The following is an 18,670-nucleotide window of genomic DNA, read 5'->3' on the forward strand; positions in this document are numbered from 1 at the left end:
CCCAACTATTTTCCTTTTCAATTCAAGTGTCTGCAGTGTCCTGTAAGCATCTGCTTTACTATGACGATCAACATGTCGCAGGGACAAACGCACAGGGCTGCAGGCATAGATCGCAGGACCAGCTGCTTCTCCCATGTGCAGTTTTATGTGGCTTGCTCATGAGTTAGTAGCCCTAAGCATCTTTTTGTGTTAATCCGTGAAGGAAAAACTGCAAATATTGCAATTTACAAAGACATTTTGTGATACAAAGACAAATAAGTTTACAAAGCCATTATGTGATCAATGTCTACAATATAAAATATACATCACAATATTAGATGGCACTACTGTCTTTGCAAAATTAATTTCGCTGAGCAATAACAAACATCCACACGAGCGAACGCTAGTTTGGAATAAGTGCAATTTACCAGACAATTTGTCATACTTAGAACACCCACCGTACTATCCTGCATTTGCTATTGACAAATAATAATAATTTTTATTTCCTGGGACGTGCAGTCAGGGGAGGTAGAGCCTCCACTGTCATACTCCTGAGCTTTGATATAAAAATTATTTTTTACTTATAAACATCTTCTTTGTTTATTTTAATCATTTTTATAGTCAACTCTCACCAGCTTTGTGGAGATCCCTGGGACTGCATGGAGACAAGAGATGAGGCAGAAACAGCCCAGCCTGGCTTCTGTATAATCAGAGACTGCTTGCAGAGCTGGGGGTTGGGGCACACCATGGGCAGTAAGCTGCACAGAAAGAGAGCTACTGTAATAGAGGCATGCCTCTGAGTATTGGGGACAGGCCTTGAGCACTGATGAGCACCTTGGATATGTCATGTGACCAGGAAGTGCACTGCAGTGTTTAGTTATCGGAGCTTATTAGCAAGAGAATGCACAGTGATGCAGGTAGGAGAATCAATGGACACTGAAGCTTAGTGTAGTGAGGGTAGAGTTACATTGAGTGGGGGGTGAGACATGCTCCCAGCACTCAGACCCATCTCCATGTGTGCCTCCCCAGCCATTGACCTCATCGCAATGGTGTGGTCACAGGAGTGTAAAGCACAGAATTTAGGGTAGTGTTAAAAGTTTAGGTTTAATCATTTTCATAAGGTTCTTGAACAGCGGGACGTTGCTTTGACACAGTGCAGACACATACACAATAACGTACAGTTGGTGCATGGAAAAGTCTGAGCAGATTTTAATTACCAATATTAAATGTAGGTAACTTTGATGATTCTTAATAAGATTATTTGGGCCTGGAGTGAATGTGCCATGTTTGATTTGAAATGAATACAACTCACCTTTGCCGAAAAAAGAATGTTAACATTTAAAAAAAACAATAGACGCACGTGTGAGCAGTAATAATCTTTTATGTGATACCGACCAAGGTTTAAGCTTTTTAAAGGTTATCTACATTATACACTTAACACACAAATCCCTAGTGCCTGCCCCACTTACAGATGATACGACTTTTGTGCTTGACTGTGTACAGTAAAGGATTTAAGACTTTTGGAGTGTTCACAGCAGCAGAAACCAAGGTCAGTATCAACACTGAATGGTAGGCACTATCATTAAAACAAAGAGGAGTCTGTACTTCATAAATACGCGCAGGCACTTAATATTGGACTGCCGTTAAAGTGCTTCAGCTTTAACATTTTGGGTGTCAATGATGCCACAAAAAGGCAATGAGAGAAAGCTCTGCATCCATAGAGAAAACCATTTTCTAGCAGAGAGAAGACTGAATTTGCTGCTCGTCACCTCTTTAGTATTATTGTGTCTCTCAGTCACCTTCAGATACTTTCACTCGCCTGTCAGATAGGCGCTGAATTTTATCTACAATAATAATCGGTGATGGTATGTACAGCAATTACCTGCTTACAAACTTTAAATAGATACCCATTGTCTGATACCTATGCAATCATTTAAAAAAAAAAAAAAAAAAATCAAACAAATTCTTAATTGATTGAAATTTACTTAAAAATGCGATCAGAATATATCCACATTGATAGCAGATACTGCAAATAAATACTTTCACCCTCACCAAATACGGCAGGGGCAAAAATACCTTAATTTAAAAAAAAAAAAAATTTGTACAAAAATACAGATTGAAAATACCAGCAATTTATAGCAATGTCCCCAAGCTATCCAAAAGTCATTAGCTAATTAAAGCACCATAGCTACGGAGTTATCCTACTGGAGCAGTGCAAGAGGGAGTGAAGGCCAGCGACTGCTGTGGAACTACAGGTGCCAGCATGCCCTGCCAAGTCCTGCAGCGCCACATATTGCCCAAACCTGACTTAATCAGATAAGCCTGCCGTGTGTCGTGGATCCTTTGCCCCACCTGTGCCCCGAGGGCATGCAAATAGCAGCTTTTAAATAGAAAGCTCAGTATCCAGTTTGAACAGAAATAATGAACCAGGTGAACATAAGGGTCTTACCCCCTCCCCTCACTGCTTGCCACCTCAAAATCCCCAAAACATTAAAGCTTATTCCATTCCCTTATCTTCACTGCTACAAAGTCCAACTTCAGTACATACAGCCAATCAGACGATTTTGTTTCAAGAGATATAGAACAAAAAACCTTCCGACAGTCGTTCAAACGATAGTGTTCCGATTTCTTCTCGTTGGACTTCTACCATTACTTTACATTATCAAGAAAGACATTTAATAATGCCTTTTGCGACAGGGGATCCTGTTCCTTATAGCTTGGAGGAGCTCGGACATTAGGGAAGCTGTGTGTACAACCATGCACTTGTTTTGGATTTGGTCCAAAGAAACCTGAGGCTGCTTCCAAAGAAAATGAGAAACATTGTGACCTGTTCATGTGTTGCTCACACAAGGGTGTACCAAAGGGTGTTCCCAGGCTGGTTCCAGTTACTAGAGACACAACGTTTCCCAGCCCCTGACGTGCACTTTGGAATAGAACTTTAAGGTCTTGTGTATAACACTGCCAGTCCTCGCATATAAGTTACTGGGGAGATCGACGTTTCTTCTCCTTCCGTTAGACATCACCTTTTCTGCTCCCAAATTTCACCCATGTTTAGGTCCAGATCCTTAAGACCTTTTAGAGCTTGGACATTTCCAGTGTAAAAGGCAACATCTGCTGCTACCAGTCTGCAAATAAGAGGAAAGTCAGTTTTTAATTGACAGTATAAGCTCAGCACAAACACATGGGTCAGATTTGCAATGAGGTGGGTGGGGCGGATGGGTTTAGGTTTGTTAAGGAAGATGTTGTTTTATATACAAACCTTAGGGCCATATCCATTAAGATGCGGCAACACGTTTTCGCCATGTCAGAGCAGGTGACAAGTAGTGCAAAACCCCTATTGTTAGATAAAAATTATGCTGCTTGCTTCGGAAGCCCTTGGAGACCCCCCGTCCCCTAATGACTAATTAGGCAAATAATATTTAGTAACTAGCTTAATTTGGACAATAATTACTTGTCATTTTTGGGGTGAAAATGTAAAAAGTGTTGGAAAATGGGTTTAAAGTAGTGGGGTAGATATTGTAGGGGCTGTATGGATGGGACATGTGTTTTCGGGTTGCAGGTGCATGTGACAGGTTTATTTTTATTATTTTTTAAAAAAATACACGTTTATGACAAAACAACATGCTTACACCCATTTTAATGTAACCACAATTTAACTACAACATTTGTTTTCCCCCCAAAATATTGCTTTCTATCATTTTTTCAAAGTTATAGAAAAATGCATATAACAGCCATCTACACGATTTTGGCCACTAATACACTATTACCCTTAGTTTACCTCTTTTTGGGGTACAGGCAAATTTCCCCATTTTTCACCTGCACTTTTTGCCGCTAAAGCCAATTAAATTTTCCTGGCGAATGCCACATTGTCCCTTTTACAATAGGATTGTGCGAAAAACATCAGATGCGATAAACTCGAAAAGTGACACATTCAGGTGAGCGGTGCGCAAAGTTTTTGCATGTGAAAGCTTGATGTTGTCGCATCTGATTGGATATGGCCCTAATGGGGGTAACATAATACGTGACCCAGCCCCTCTACAGTCGGCAGTGCCACACACAGCTATTTCAAATGTCTTTGCAATTGGCCAGTGCAATGAAACACGATCACATTTTGTTTTTAAGATTTCCATTAATTGGTGAATTATACCCCTTTCAGACTTGTCGAGAATCCCGGGAATTTGGCCTCCCTCAGACAAATTCCCGGGTAGCCGCGTCTGTCTGAAAAGTACCCCTTTCATTGCCCCTGCAATCGACCAGGGTTTTTCCCGGAACTTAAGTCCCTGGAAATTACCCTGCTTCTGTCTGAATGGTGCTACCCGGGAATTTACTCCCGGGCTTCACCAAACAGCTCCTGATTGGCCGGACGCGGCTGCCTGTTGATGAGATCATCAGCAACAGCCACACAGTGGAGGGCAGATGCCATATAAACGCTAAACATAGCGCTAAGAAGCCTGTGCAGTGCAGTACAAGGCAGATTTTGGTGCTGCAACAGTTGCAGAGAGGTCCGCAACACGACGAGGTGAACTTGTGCCAGGTGTTTGGAGAGTGGTGCCAGGTGTGTAAACATATTTAGCATCTAATGTTATTATTTATGTCATAGTGTTATACTATGTAAATTACTGTTTTTTATTACCTTATTAAAAGAGCTTGTTTCATATTATATATGGCATCTGTTTTAAAATACTGAAAACATTATTACCTAACAAGAGATTTATTTTTTATTCATTTTCTTATTATTTTTTATCTCAATTTTCTGGGTATTCTTTAGTGCGGTAATTGGAAGGACGAGGAGGTCTGTGAGCTCTTACATGTGAGGGGAGAGGAGGAAATAAAAGCTCAAATCACAGGCACTGTTAAAGATGCCATGATCTATTGCAACATTGCCAAAATCCTGGCCAGCCGGGGTATTGTGAAGACACAGCAGCAAGTCCTTAATAAGCTAAAGAGCCTAAAGAAACAATACACAAAGGTCCATGACCACAATCGTAATCGCAGTGGTGTGGGAAGGATGGAGTGGGCCTTATACGATTTATGCACTTCGGCTTTTGGGCATACAGCACTGTGCAACCCCATTGCTCTATCTTCTTCAAGTGATGCTGGCACACTGTCTGCAACAACGACATGCACGCCTTCAACAACTCCTGAGAGCAGCCAGCAGAGCCCAGCATTATCGCAGGTACTATTTGATGACCCAGATGAGGACTCATCTAATACCATCATCATTGAACCAAGCACTGGCACAGATGTGATGTCTCCAACGCAAAGGCAAGATTCTGAGTCTGAGCCACAGACCCAGGGAGACAAGCCCACCCTACGCAGTAACAGTAAGTTTAAATCAAATAACTTATGTTCTGCTGCATTAATCTAATGTTGCCATTAAATTTCTAGCATATAGTATTGTTTCTGCGTTTATCTTGTAGTGGAGGATGGGCACCGCATGCAAACAGACGTGCTGCTTTTTCAATTGGGACCATTTATTGTTTTGTGTTTGAAATATTTTGTACATGTGTTGCTCAATGTTTTCTCTCTTTTACTTTCCTTTTTCACAGTGCCAACACATAAAAAGAAGAGCAAAATTGATGTTGCTACCAAAGCCATGACAAATATTCTTTGTGAACAACTACGTGACCTAGATTCGGAATGGCAGACACAAGAGGATGCCAGACTGCAGCGGTTCATGGCCAATGAGAGAGAAATGCAGAGTAATTTGCTAAAGGAAATGATGGCTATGCAGGAAAGGCTTAGTCGCGATAACCGCACATTTTTGCCTCAAATCTTGAGCACAATCCACTACAAACCAAAACATGTTCCACCACCCACCCATTTTGGGCAACAAGCTAATTATCCAAACTCATTTGGGGAACCATCCCAGTATGTGCAGCAACCTCAGTCTCCCAACTCATTTGAGCATACATCACAGTATGGCCAGCACGCTAATTTCCCCACAGCATTTGGGCAAACTACATACAAGTATGCTCAACAAGCAAAGCCCCCCCCCCCAGCATTTGGCCAAACATCCCAGTATGCTCAACAAGCAAAGCCCCCCCCAGCATTTGGCCAAACATCCCAGTATGCTCAACAAGCAAAGCCCCCCCAGCATTTGGCCAAACATCCCAGTATGCGCAACAAGCAAAGCCCCCCCCAGCATTTGGCCAAACATCCCAGTATGCTCAACAAGCAAAGCCCCCCCAGCATTTGGCCAAACATCCCAGTATGCGCAACAAGCAAAGCCCCCCCCAGCATTTGGCCAAACATCCCAGTATGCGCAACAAGCAAAGCCCCCCCCAGCATTTGGCCAAACATCCCAGTATGCGCAACAAGTAAAATCCCCCCCAGCATTTGGACAAACTACATCCCATATATCCAAGCATCCGCAAACACCTCAGTCACCCTCAACATTTACAGATAGTACATTAGATAATGTACTCGAAGGTCAATTTAAAGATACTTTTCCAGCTAATACTCTGTCACAGGAACTTACTCCTGACAAAAACCCAGAGTTTACAATTTACAGAAATATTTACTGTGGTGATCAAATATATCTAGTGATGTTAACTAGACATATCCCATATGACGATGTTGAAAATATTATGGTTACTGCATTTGTCATAGGATATTGAGTTGGTGTAAACAAGGATTTACCTATTTGTTTTATTTTAAAGGCTTGTTTAATCCCTCATAGCTATATGCGCACTTAACAATGTTCTGAAGTAAATGTGCACTTTACTGTTATTTTTTTTGATACTATTGTTTGGTTTTGAATTGTGTTGTATTTTGTAAGAAATATGGAAGTAAGGCTTTCAAAATTCGTATGCAAAACAAAGGCCTTTATTAAAATAAAAGATTTTTTTAACATTTCAAATATTAAGTATTTGTATTTATTTCAATAACAATAACTCCCAGTCCCCTTATACCACATCCCCACCTTTGCATGACCTCATTAATGTGTGCCAGCATAACGTCCACTTATAATGACAAAACTCTGTTTTTCTATGTAAAACTCTGAAAAACCCTGCTCTTGTCTGAAAGGGGTCTACCCGGGAATTTCCCGGGTAGACACTGTAGTGTGAAAGGGGGGTCTTGACCAAATACCCGGGATTTTGCAGAGGACAAATTCCCGGGTCTGAGCAGGAAATTTCCCGGGTTGTATATCTGAAAGGGGTATTATTGTCAGCAGGGATGCTTGTTTACAAATAAACCTCTCCTAATACAATTTGTGGACACATAATATTGCAATTAAGTATATTGGAAACTGTCTGACATATGAATATGGGAATATTCATGTATTATTAAGCTTTATTTATATAATGCCACCACACACACACAAACACACAATCCGTCAGAAGCCAATAAACCTATTGCAATGTTTTCAGAGTGTAGTCCCCAGGGAACTAACACGCAAACACGTGCATATATACAAACTTAACAGCTATAATGATCTGATTGGAATCAAAACCATGGCTTCAAAGCTGCGAGTTAGCAATACTAACCACTGTGCTACAGTGCCAATAGGTTTCTATGAACTATCCCTTCATTGAAAAGTGCTGACATAGCACTATACTGTAAAGAGAATTTATTCAATGGCATTAGTCCCTTCCCCAGTGGTGCTAAGAATACAGATACTACTAAAGCTACTAATATGTGTGTGGAGCATGGGAGGAGCTGGAGTACTAGAATGAAACCCACACAGACACGGGATGGACATTCAATCTCCTGGTACATTATGGGCCCAGTGCTGCCAAGTAGTACCGCTAACCATTGCACCCCCACCAGGGTACTATTACTGCATGCTAGTGGCAGGAAACTATACTGTACAGGCATTTTTTTATTGTGCTTCATTTAAAAAAACCAAAAACAATAAAATGATATTTCAGGGAAGGTATATAATTTGCTACAAGATCAATGCACCAGTTGTCCTGAATTGGATGGGAGTACATGGAATAGGCCCCTACAGGTACTGTGAGGTTACCCACCCATGCTGTGGTCCTCCGTCATTTATAACATTTAAGTGACACAGCTGACTCTTCAAGTGTAACCTGCAGCTTGTATTTATTCGGAGGAACAAAGCCTGCAGAATGGATAAGAGAAAAAAAAAAAGGTTACTTTACAATAAGACATAAATCTAAGCATGGCTGAATGCAGGTATACTGGCTATGTTATAAGCTCTGTGTCAATATTACCAGTTCTGAGGAACGTCTTTTCTGGAGCGCTGGCTTCTGGCCATGCGATTTACATGGCAATTCACGCTTAGCGCATACAACGAGACCAGTATGGCATAAGGTGGAGATCAGTGTAGCCAACAGGAGTACATTCCTCTCAACATGGTCAGATAATAAATATTTTCAGAGCTCAAATCATATCATATAACAAAAGCACATGTTGCACAGCGGGGTCCAGCCCCAAGCATCTTTAGATGCAGCCACAACTGCAGCATACCATCGAAGATTGCATCAACCCTATGGAGAATCTCCGTCTGAACATGGCCGCCTGTGTCAGCCACTGCGACACGACTGCATCCGGACTAGCTACCCCTCTCTTAGCACCAAGAAACGCCCACTGAAAATGACTCTCTCTGCGTCCAAATGAGTTTTGCCCCTCAGGGCGGTAAGAATCCGGAAGCATACTGAATATCATATCGACGCCGCATAGATCCCTGAACCTGGCCCATAATCTCTCTCTCTGCTAACATCAATGCTGCGCAGTATTACGTGGGCTGTGGTCAGGGCAGTAGCAGTAAATAACTGTGGTGAGGGATCAGACTGACACTTACTTGTGTCTGTTCCTCAGGGAGCAGCTCGTGAATTGCTTCATGCATCTTAGCCATTTGCTTGCAGATATTTCTAAAGCACATTGAGGGAACGGGGGCTTTTACTTCATACTGCAAGGAAAGAAAATGCGGCAAGTAAATGTAGGCACAAAACAAATACACCACACACGGCAACATGCTAAAGCACTGCAAGATGTAGGAGGCCTCCAACAGGCTTTCAGGTACGGCTGCAAAACTACAATGTAAAACATCAGTGTGCTACAAGCCATACAGAGGGACCTGCAGCAATGACTGACACCATTGTACTCTACAAGCTGTAGCTTGGAGAAAGTGTTCCCTCTACTGCGAGTGACTCCTACACATTCTCTCATGCCAGCAGGCCCAGACTAGGAATCCGGTCAGGAGGTGGACGGTCAGAATGTCGACAACCAATACGTCGACAGATAAAATGTTGATCTTTAGAATGTTCCCATTTAACATGTCAACACCAGAATGTCGACATATGGGTTTTGTTGTTTATTTTTTAGGGTTAGGCTAAAATAAGCAATAAAAACATGTCTGAATGTGTCGTCAGTTTAACCATGTCGACATGCAGTTCATATCGACATTCTGAATGTCTGCTAGTCATACCACAGACTATTATATCCATAGACAAGACAGAACACAGGGATCACTATAAAGAACACAAATCCTCCTGGCGTTATCGTATGTACAAGAGGGCAGATACCCCGGAGTTGATAGGGAAATAATTATGGGGTCAGTAAATCTTGTAGCATGTGATCAGAAAACCATTAGAGGCCAGGATTGGCCAATAGTTATCACTATGCATTTGCAGGTACCTTCGACAGAAGTTTGTCAAATAAACCATCCATTATGGACACAAGTTTGGCGGAAATCTCGGCTATATGTTCATTATAGTCCTGTTAGTAAAAAAAAAAAAAAAAACAAATAAAAATGAATAATTGTTTTAACTTATGATAATGTATAACAATAAGAGTGACTGGCACTAGAACAAATCATTGGTGTAAATGACATCGACACAGCTTAGATGCAAGCAGCCCCTTTACGATTGTGGCTATGTGAAATATCGGTCAGGGGCAGATTTCCTGAGCACAGTAAAGCACGATGATTACCTTAGTGATGTGGTCGAATTGCCGAAGCATGCTGTACTGCTTAGGCTGCATACGAGCTTGAAAATGTGCCCTAATGACAGGAATGTAGTGTACTATGAGCTGCAGACAGCGGGAGGACAGAGCTGTAAAACACAAATATCGTCAGTAACCGCTCACCAGTCAGCCATCTTTATTACACATATACAGGAGTACAGCGGCGGAAAAACATTATTATCCATAACTTTAATTACCAGAGTGTGATATTTAAAAGGCAAATGACACAAAAAGTAAAGTATGATGAGATAAAATAAAAAACATAACTGTTTACTGTCCGTGCTCCGTTCGCTGGATCCCCAACGGATCTAATGGCCCCACACTGTACTCATCTTTCCAATGTTCCCACCCGGGTTGTTTCAACAGGGGAAAGTTCATGGTAAATGGGCACTGACTAGGCTTGTTTCAAACAGATGGAGCAGAAACATGAGGGAGGAGTGTGGCATGGGACCATGTGGGCAAACAGGGACCCTGGTGGATGCGGCTAAGGCAAATTAGGGGAAAAAATAGATTTTTATCTTATTTTATCTAATTGAACAGCAGTTTTGGCACCTTTTTGTTGGCATAATTTTTAATTCCAAAAAAAAAAAAAAAAAAAAAAGAAATGTGAAAAAATGACGGTAAGGAGTAAAATAGGTACCCTCACACGTATCCAGAGTATGGAAGCTGCTCTACATCAACCTTGTAACTTTAGGTGAGTACTGGCACCTGCATGAACCTTGGGCAGACAAGTGACAGTAAAACACAGCTACAACACACTGACATCAGTGACTACATTCAGCTGTGGAGTAGAACTGGCATGTGTTTGGCTGGTAGAGCGATTCACTAAAGCAGCAGAAGGGAGAGGATTGTTTGCTCGGGTGAAAGAAGGCCTAAGTCCCTCCCAGCTGCTACAGCGGGTTGGCAGCCCACAGAAAAGTAACATGTCTATCAGAGAGAGAGGCAATAGGACTGGAGCCTATTGAAATGTAAAATTAATGTTAGATGCAGTGCTGAAGGCATTTGACCAACTGGAAAGATCAGCAGTGATCATACTGCAAAACACATTTGGGGCAGATTCAATTAGCCGCAAATTAAAACTCGGAACTTTTAACTGATGAACGAAAAAAACCGCGGCTGTGACTTTTTGGTATTCAATGAGAAAATCACGTCACGTGGCTTTCAGAGGGCGAAACTGCGGCTTTTATGTATTTTACAGATCCAGTGTCCTCATTTTCATGTAGAACGTCAGGACATACAGCACCTCTGGTATCCCCACCACCCACTAATGATTCAGATTGTATTTAAAGGTGATTAAATAGGAAACTATGGCCAAGACATTAATTTCTCATATGATTTTCTGTAGAAAGCAGAGAAATGGGTGTAATATGTATGCTGAGGTGTTGTATTGATATATTACTAACTTGCCTATAGTATACACACTTATAAATCATAATAGATGCATTTAAATGTACCACAAAATACTGTAAACAATTGTATTTGCTGATGCTGGCTATCATTTCTCCTTCATTAATAAACATACTGTAAAGTGTAACCCTGGGTCATTTATAACAGGCCCCAAAACTTTGCTTATGGCCACTAACAGCTCCCTACACTATCGTAATGGCCATCTGCTATTCTTACTTGACACATTTTGGGGGTTCAAGGTGACTCCTACACTCGCTTATCCTCTTCACATAGTTTGCACACTGCAGAATAAATGTGCCACGCCAGCAACCAGACACATCTAAGCGAATTGCGTTCTCTATAACGAAACTATCACACGATATGTGAGGCTTATTAACGCAGAACCTCACAGTACGGAACTTGCGGCTAATTGAATCTGCTCCATAAAATTCATAGGGAAATGTATCAAGTCTACTAAAGAGTTAAGAATTAGACAAGTGGAGAAGTTTCTCATAGCAACCCTTCTAGCTAGATTGGAATGTACTGTACTATAGAACTATACAAGGATAGGTAAAAGCTCATTGGTTGATACTTCTCCCACTCAGTTCTTGAATACTGTCTGAACAACCATGGCTTTAAAAAACTCTAAATATAAGATACTGACTATAACATACAGTATACTGCAGATTTAACTTCATCATTAAAGCAGTAAACAAAGTTAGACGAGAGGAATTCAAGAGATAGGTCAATGTTATAGACAAGTTCCGAGCCGTTTAGCAGATCATGGGTAATTAAGTTAATAGGAGCAGCATAATCCACAGAGGCAATATAATTGCATCATTTAATGATGCTCTTGATTACTAGTTCTTGATTATGTGCAATTAGTACCACATTGGGGATAGTACAGTGATGCTATGTCTATTAGCCTGGAACAATTAATCTGTGTGGGCATGCAGTGTTAGCATAACATTGAGGTATAAGCCAAAGCTGACCTCACACACAGCAATTATGTCACAAGATAATACTTTGCTCTGTCTGTCATCATAAAACAAATATTGCTTTCTATTACGAGACCCTGTGCAATCCTGTGACCAAACTGGACACAGATCAAGTTGTTTGCTCTGAGCCTCTGTGGGTAAGTTTCTGAAAACTTCCCTCATATAGGAACTTCAACAAGAAACCTTAATGTGTTTTCCACTCTGTAACGCGTGTCAGTGCTTTGTGCAACAGACAGGACAATTTTGCTTCCCTGTAAGATAGGAGGACATTATAGTATTGGTGCAGACCAAGAGCAAATTATATACATTTAGCATTTATACCAAACATAACCTACCCAAATTTTTTGTGGTTATGGTCTTCAGTCCGACAACTTGCAGTGCCCCCGCTCCCAGAACCAACTGACAGCTGCGCGAGTTAAAGTACTAGACAATGAAAGAGCACAAACACAAGTCAATGGATTTATATAGCACACCCATATTACGCAGCGCTATACAGAGAATATTAAATTGTGTGTAAAATGGAACTAAAACCTGACAACACATTTTTATATGCTATACAAATAATTTTAAATGTAGTCAGCAGAGTTCTCCGTTGACTGTACCCTTGGTAGTGAGAATTGGAAAGAGTTGGCGTGACAGGCCACCTTGCCAAAAGATGCCACCCAAGTGTACTGCATTCCCCAGCAGCCATTACAGGACAGAACCCTTACCAGACCTTACTTCATTACCATAACCAGAGTCAGACTGGTTAACCATGGTGCAGGTAGATTCCCCAGTTGGCCCCACTACATAAGGGTCTAGTACCATACTCCAGTGGGGCTATAATGTGCAATCAATTTGTAAAAATAGCTTGCCAGCATGCTTAGTCATTTCCAACCTTCTAACATCAGAAGTAAGATGAGGTTCAACAGGTCCCTGCACCTGTAAGTGTTGCAGATGACAACTAATGATGTTGCAATGCTTTCACTGCAGAGAAGTGAGGTCTGGAGGAGCTAACCAGAAGCCCAGAAGGAAAGGAGAAGCTCTTAGAGCAGTCTGGTTGCTATGTACACTGCAGGGGTTTGTAGAGAACTGCAGGTGGTGGCAGTGTTTTGGACGATCAGCTGTAGAAGACACTGGTGCTATAGCACTATTTAATCATCTAGCGGGCTGCTAAGCTGTAATTCTGCACTGCCTAAGCATCTCCACTGCAATCTATTAAATATGAGCAGCATCGGATTCAGCATTAATCTTCTGTAGTTTCAATAGGAATAGTAAAAACAGATGCAAACAAAAAACAGATACTGATAATATGTATTAAAAACAGGATTAATAACTGGTTTCAGTAGTACATTTATTTCATTAATCCATCTTTGAAAACATATTTTCTGATTAAAGTTTTTTTGCTTGTATGAGATTTTATTATTATTGATAAAACTATAGAGGAGCTATACTGCACCGGATGTATCTCACATAGATATAATAGGCTAACACTGATCTGTGCTGAAGTGCTGCCATTAATCTGTGCACTTTTCTTGCTGAACACGAACACGGGTGAATCAGAGGTGGACATGCTATTGGGTCTTTACTCTAATGCCATGGCCGGTAGATGTCCTATTGATGTGCCCTCTGGCAATGGTTTATTTCTCCTTACAGTAAGCAATTTAAAAAGAGATGAAAGTGACATAAGTCTATCATTTTTCTGTCCTGAATCCAGTGAAGAAGGGGATGAATGTACTGAAGTATGCTGTCATGGCGGAGTCAAGGAAACCCGATTATCCCTCGTTTTGCTGTCCCTTAACACTACAGGGTTTGTCCTGTTAAACGAAAGTTTCCACAGCAATCTGCCACAGACACTGCATGACACAATAGTCTCAGTTGTTTGTCCGCAGTCCGGCTACCATACAGCTCTCTGGCCTCTGTAGGACGTTGGGATGTGCTATGGCCTTGTGCTATAAGTCTATTCACAGCATAGTGACGAGTTACAGGTCTTACATAACATTTTGGACAATGATTGCAGAAGAACTTCACCTAAAACAAAATTGTGTGCAGTATGCCAGGTTCTGCACGCCCATCTCCTCTCTGCTACCACCGCTTGTCTATTTCAGGCAGTTAGCAGTGTTGTTGACGCCCTTCTACTGTGATGGGAAGTACACTGGTTAAAATAGCACCGGTGTTTGAAACAGGTCCACCTTGCAGGGGCGTATCAACCTATTGGCCAAGGTGGCACTCGCTAGGGGCACCAGAAAGTCGCAGGGGGGGCGTCGGTGGGCAGTGTCACCTGTGGCCAGTTCGGTCTGTCAAAAGTCTGTGCTGCTGCTTATCTCTCAGTCAGAAGGATCAGCTCCGGACGACAAGGGAGGGGAGAAGGGGGTGATCGATGCTCGCACATCCACCACGATGTCTGTTTACTAACTGCTAAAAAGGAGGAGGGGGCGCCAGTCCCATACTTTGCCAGGGGCGCTCGGACCCCTAGATACACCCCTGCCACCTTGGTAGCAGAGCAGAGAGCAGTGGAGGATCGTAGGACCTTGGAGAGGGCCAGGCAGCATGGAGACATCGCAATAATCAGAACTAGATATTTTGAACTAAACACAAATCAAAATTTCAAGTTGTGTGTGTGTGTAGTTTATTTAAATGCACTACAATGGTCACAAAAGAACACATAGCATTAAATGCCTGCCATACCTTCAGTAACTCAGACAGACGAGTGAGCATGTCTGTGGTTATAGACGGGATGTCGTCCACACAGCTGCAGTACTCCAGAATGATTCTGATTAAAATCAGCACAGTGCTGCGGGGAATAAGAGTTGACACATTTTAATAAGCTATTACAAGTACAAAGTTATTTGAACTGTCATTTGGCTAAGCAGCTTACCCAACCACTGCATACTTCTGTCCGTCCACTGTGAGAAAATCAGAGGCTTTCCTTTCTTCTGCACCTAAGGGTGACACATGAAAGCTAACAAATGTCTGCCGCCAAATTGCTGTGCACTTGTAACAACAACAGCGCTTAGCACGGGGTCAGGAGTTATTTGTTCTAAACTTTAAGCAGGTAGGTTTATCAACTACATAAACAGCAGCACCCTCCCCCACCAGCTCTACAAAATAAAAGTGTTCCTTCACTATATGATACATGCATTATTTGTATGGTGAATCAGTATACAGATAGCCACAGATCAGTCATTGGTAATATTTTAGGTCACAAATCGTGGTGTATTCAATGACGTATTCTGAGGTTGGAATTTTCAGTTTCCCTTCCCATGCATGAAATAGCGAAGTTTCTTTTTGTAAAATGCATTTTGTATGTTCAGCAGTGTAGGATATAATTTTTCTAGCAATGATCACATACGGCTTCCTCCTATAGTCACTGCAAGGAGCACTGCTAAGCACTTCACGGAGTATGGTACTTTCAGTGGTAGAGTGGAGGAAAACAATGGTAATTTTTAAAATAGGATTTTTGGGTACTTACCATTGAATCCTTTTCTCTGAGTCAGGCTGGGGGACACTAGACCATGGGTTGTAGGTGGGAAGGCGTGCATTTGGCACTAACACTGAAAGCTATAACTCCTCCCCTCTGCAACCCCTGACTTCAGTACAACTTCAAAAAGTGCCTGGTAAGGAGAAGCAATATTCGGTGACACTGTCACTCTGAAAAATAAAAATTAAATTGACGGTCAATACAACCCAAAATCATAACTCATACTCAATACCGCTGAGTGTGAGGGAGGGAACGCAGTGTCCCCCAGCCTGACTCAGAGAAAAGGATTCAACGGTAAGTACCCAAAAATCCTATTTTCTCTTTCGTCTGGGCTGGAGGACACTGGACCATGGGATGTTCAAAAGCCGCCCCCATGGGAGGGAACGCTCAGATTGCCCGACCGGAGAACTGTATGCCCAAAATGGGCGTCCCCGGAGGCAAAAACATGAAACCTGTGTAGAACCGCACAAACGTGTGGACAGAGGACCAGGTAGCTGCGCAACAAACTTGTTCAGCCGAGGCCCCGTGGCGCGCCGCCCAGGAGGCTGCCACGGCCCTAGTGGAATGAGCCAACACCCTAGCTGGTGCCGGGCGCCCCGCCTCTGAGTAAGCCCTTGAAATCACTGAGCGGAGCCATTTTGCAATGGTCTGCTTTGTGGCTGGCCAGCCCCATTTGTGGGCGTCGTAGAGAACCAATAGAGAGTCCATCTTAGGTAATATCGAAGTTCTGTCTAAATAAATGCGTAGGGCCCTGACAACATCTAACAATCTCCTGGTTTAAGTGGAAAGATTAAACCACTTTCGGTTGAAAAGGAGAAACCGTCCTGAGCACAGCCCTATCGTCATGGAAAATAAGAAAAGGTGGTTTGCAGGACAAGTCCCCCAACTCAGAGACCCGCCGAGTCGAGGCAATGGCCAACAGAAAAACCACTTTCCACGTTACGAACCGAAGGTCCATGAATTCCAATGGTTCAAACGGAGCCTGCTTAAGAGCCGACAGAACCAGGGACAAATCCCATGGCGTTACTGGTGGTTGAACCAGAGGCTGTATTCGCAAGACCCCCTGTAAAAAAGTCTGCACCTCTGGGAGGAGAGCCAGACGCTGCTGAAAGTAAATGGAAAGAGCCGAAATCTGTACCTTCAAAAGATTGAAGCCGTAAGCCGGCCTCCAGACCACCCTGCAGAAATGCTAAAAACCTCGGCAGGCGGAACTGGGCAGTATGTACTCCCCGCTGCTCACACCACACAATATAGGTTTTTCAAACCCTGGGGTAGTTCAGTGCGGAAACCTGCTTCTGCGCCCGGAGCATGGTCCTGATGACTGAAGGGGAAAACCCCTGGCCTTCAAGAGCCCGGTCTCAATAACCAGACCATTAAAGCCAACTTGAAGTAGGCCCTTGTGACAGAATGGCCCCTGTAGCAGAAGATCAGGACACAGAGGCAGACTCCAACCCGGCCCTGCGGCTAGCCTGAGAATCGTGGCGAACCATGAACGGCGCAGCCAGTTTGGAGCCACTAGGATGACTGAAACCTGCTGCTCCCTGACTTGAGGGAGTACTCTTGGTAACATGGGAATGAAGGAAAAATGTAGGCCTGACGGAAGTTCCAGGGAACTGGCTTGGCATCTACTGCAAATGCCAAAGGATCTCTGGACCTTGCACAAAATCGAGGGACCTTGCAATTGTGGCGAGACGCCATCAGGTTCACCTCCAGCAGCCCCCATCTCTGGACCAGCTGCTGGAAAACCTCCGGGTGGAGAGACCACTCCCCTGGCAGGAACGTAGTCCTGCTGAGGTAGTCTGCCTCCCAACTCTCCACCCATGGTATGAAGACTGCTGAAATTGCCGGGAGGAACGTCTCTGCCCAAGAGAGAATGAGACTTTCCCCTTCCATGGCAAGTGCGCTTTTGGTTCCACCCTGTTGGTTTACATATGCCACTGCTGTGGCGTTGTCTGATTGGATCCTCACTGGTCGGCCCACCAGGAGGGCCTGAGCCCCGCACAGTGCCCGATAAATGACCCAGAGCTCCATCATATTTATTGGGAAACCTATCTCTGATGACGACCAGGTCCCCTGGAGACAGAGGTTCTCCGTCACTACTCCCCAACCTCCGAGACTTGCATCTGTGGTGACAATAATCCAGTTTGGAGTCACCGGGGACCGACCCTGGAGAAGGTGATTGGTAATCAGCCACCAGCGAAGTGACTGACGAGTGCTGTCTGACCGAACCAGCAACTGAGAAGAAAGGTCGTCTGTGCGGCCTGTCCAGTTTCAGAGAATCTCCTACTGGAGAATCCGTGAATGGAAGCACCTGGACTTGATGGTCTCGAAGGTAGAGACCATTGTGCCTAGTAACCTCATGCCCAGCCAAACGGACGGCCGAGGGGCAAACAGCACTTTCCTGACTAAGTCCTGAAGGGCACGGACTTTGGGCTCTGGCAAGAAAACTCTTTCCAGTGCTGTATCGAAGATCACCCCCAAAAACGTCAGACATTGGCCCAGCCTGAAGTGACTCTTCTCAAGATTTAGTATCCACCCATGATGCTGAAACACCTGCACTGTGTGATCCAGGTGGAGCTGAAGTTGGGCAGCGGAATCCACCTTTACTAGCAAATCGACCAAATAGGGAATCACCGTTATTCCCTCGGAATGCAGTAAGCTTGCCATTGCTGCCATGATCTTTGTGAAGACCTGTGGAGCTGTAGCCAAACCGAACGGCAGAGCCTGGAACTGGTAATGGGCTCTTCCGACCGCGAACCTGAGTAGAGACTGATGCCCTGCCCAAATCTGTATGTGGAGATAAGCATCTCTGATGTTGATAGATGCCAGAAACTCGTTTGCCGACATACCCTGGATCACTGATTGGAGTGACTCCATGCGAAACCGATCCACCCACAGGCTGGCATTCAAAGCT

The 18,670-nt window shown here is 43.3% G+C and overlaps 1 protein-coding gene across 5 annotated transcripts in view; it reads right to left on the reverse strand.

Annotated features, from left to right (window-relative positions):
- Window positions 1-1,942: 1,942 nt before the first annotated feature.
- Window positions 1,943-18,670, reverse strand: part of VPS54 (VPS54 subunit of GARP complex) — a 115,390-nt gene continuing 98,662 nt past the window's right edge. For all 5 annotated transcript variants that reach the window (XM_088477225.1, XM_088477222.1, XM_088477224.1 and 2 more), the window contains 8 exons: window positions 15,154-15,217; window positions 14,964-15,069; window positions 12,632-12,719; window positions 9,880-10,001; window positions 9,586-9,666; window positions 8,750-8,857; window positions 7,953-8,047; window positions 1,943-3,104 (listed from right to left, as the gene is read on the reverse strand). In XM_088477225.1, coding sequence (XP_088333351.1) covers window positions 2,999-3,104; window positions 7,953-8,047; window positions 8,750-8,857; window positions 9,586-9,666; window positions 9,880-10,001; window positions 12,632-12,719; window positions 14,964-15,069; window positions 15,154-15,217 — 770 coding nt within the window. In that variant the 3' untranslated portion in view covers window positions 1,943-2,998. The remainder of the gene's footprint in view (window positions 3,105-7,952; window positions 8,048-8,749; window positions 8,858-9,585; window positions 9,667-9,879; window positions 10,002-12,631; window positions 12,720-14,963; window positions 15,070-15,153; window positions 15,218-18,670) is intronic.

The sequence above is a fragment of the Taudactylus pleione genome, unplaced genomic scaffold (genome assembly GCF_031769625.1).
Source record: "Taudactylus pleione unplaced genomic scaffold, aTauple2 ptg000201l, whole genome shotgun sequence".
Lineage (NCBI taxonomy): Eukaryota > Metazoa > Chordata > Amphibia > Anura > Myobatrachidae > Taudactylus > Taudactylus pleione.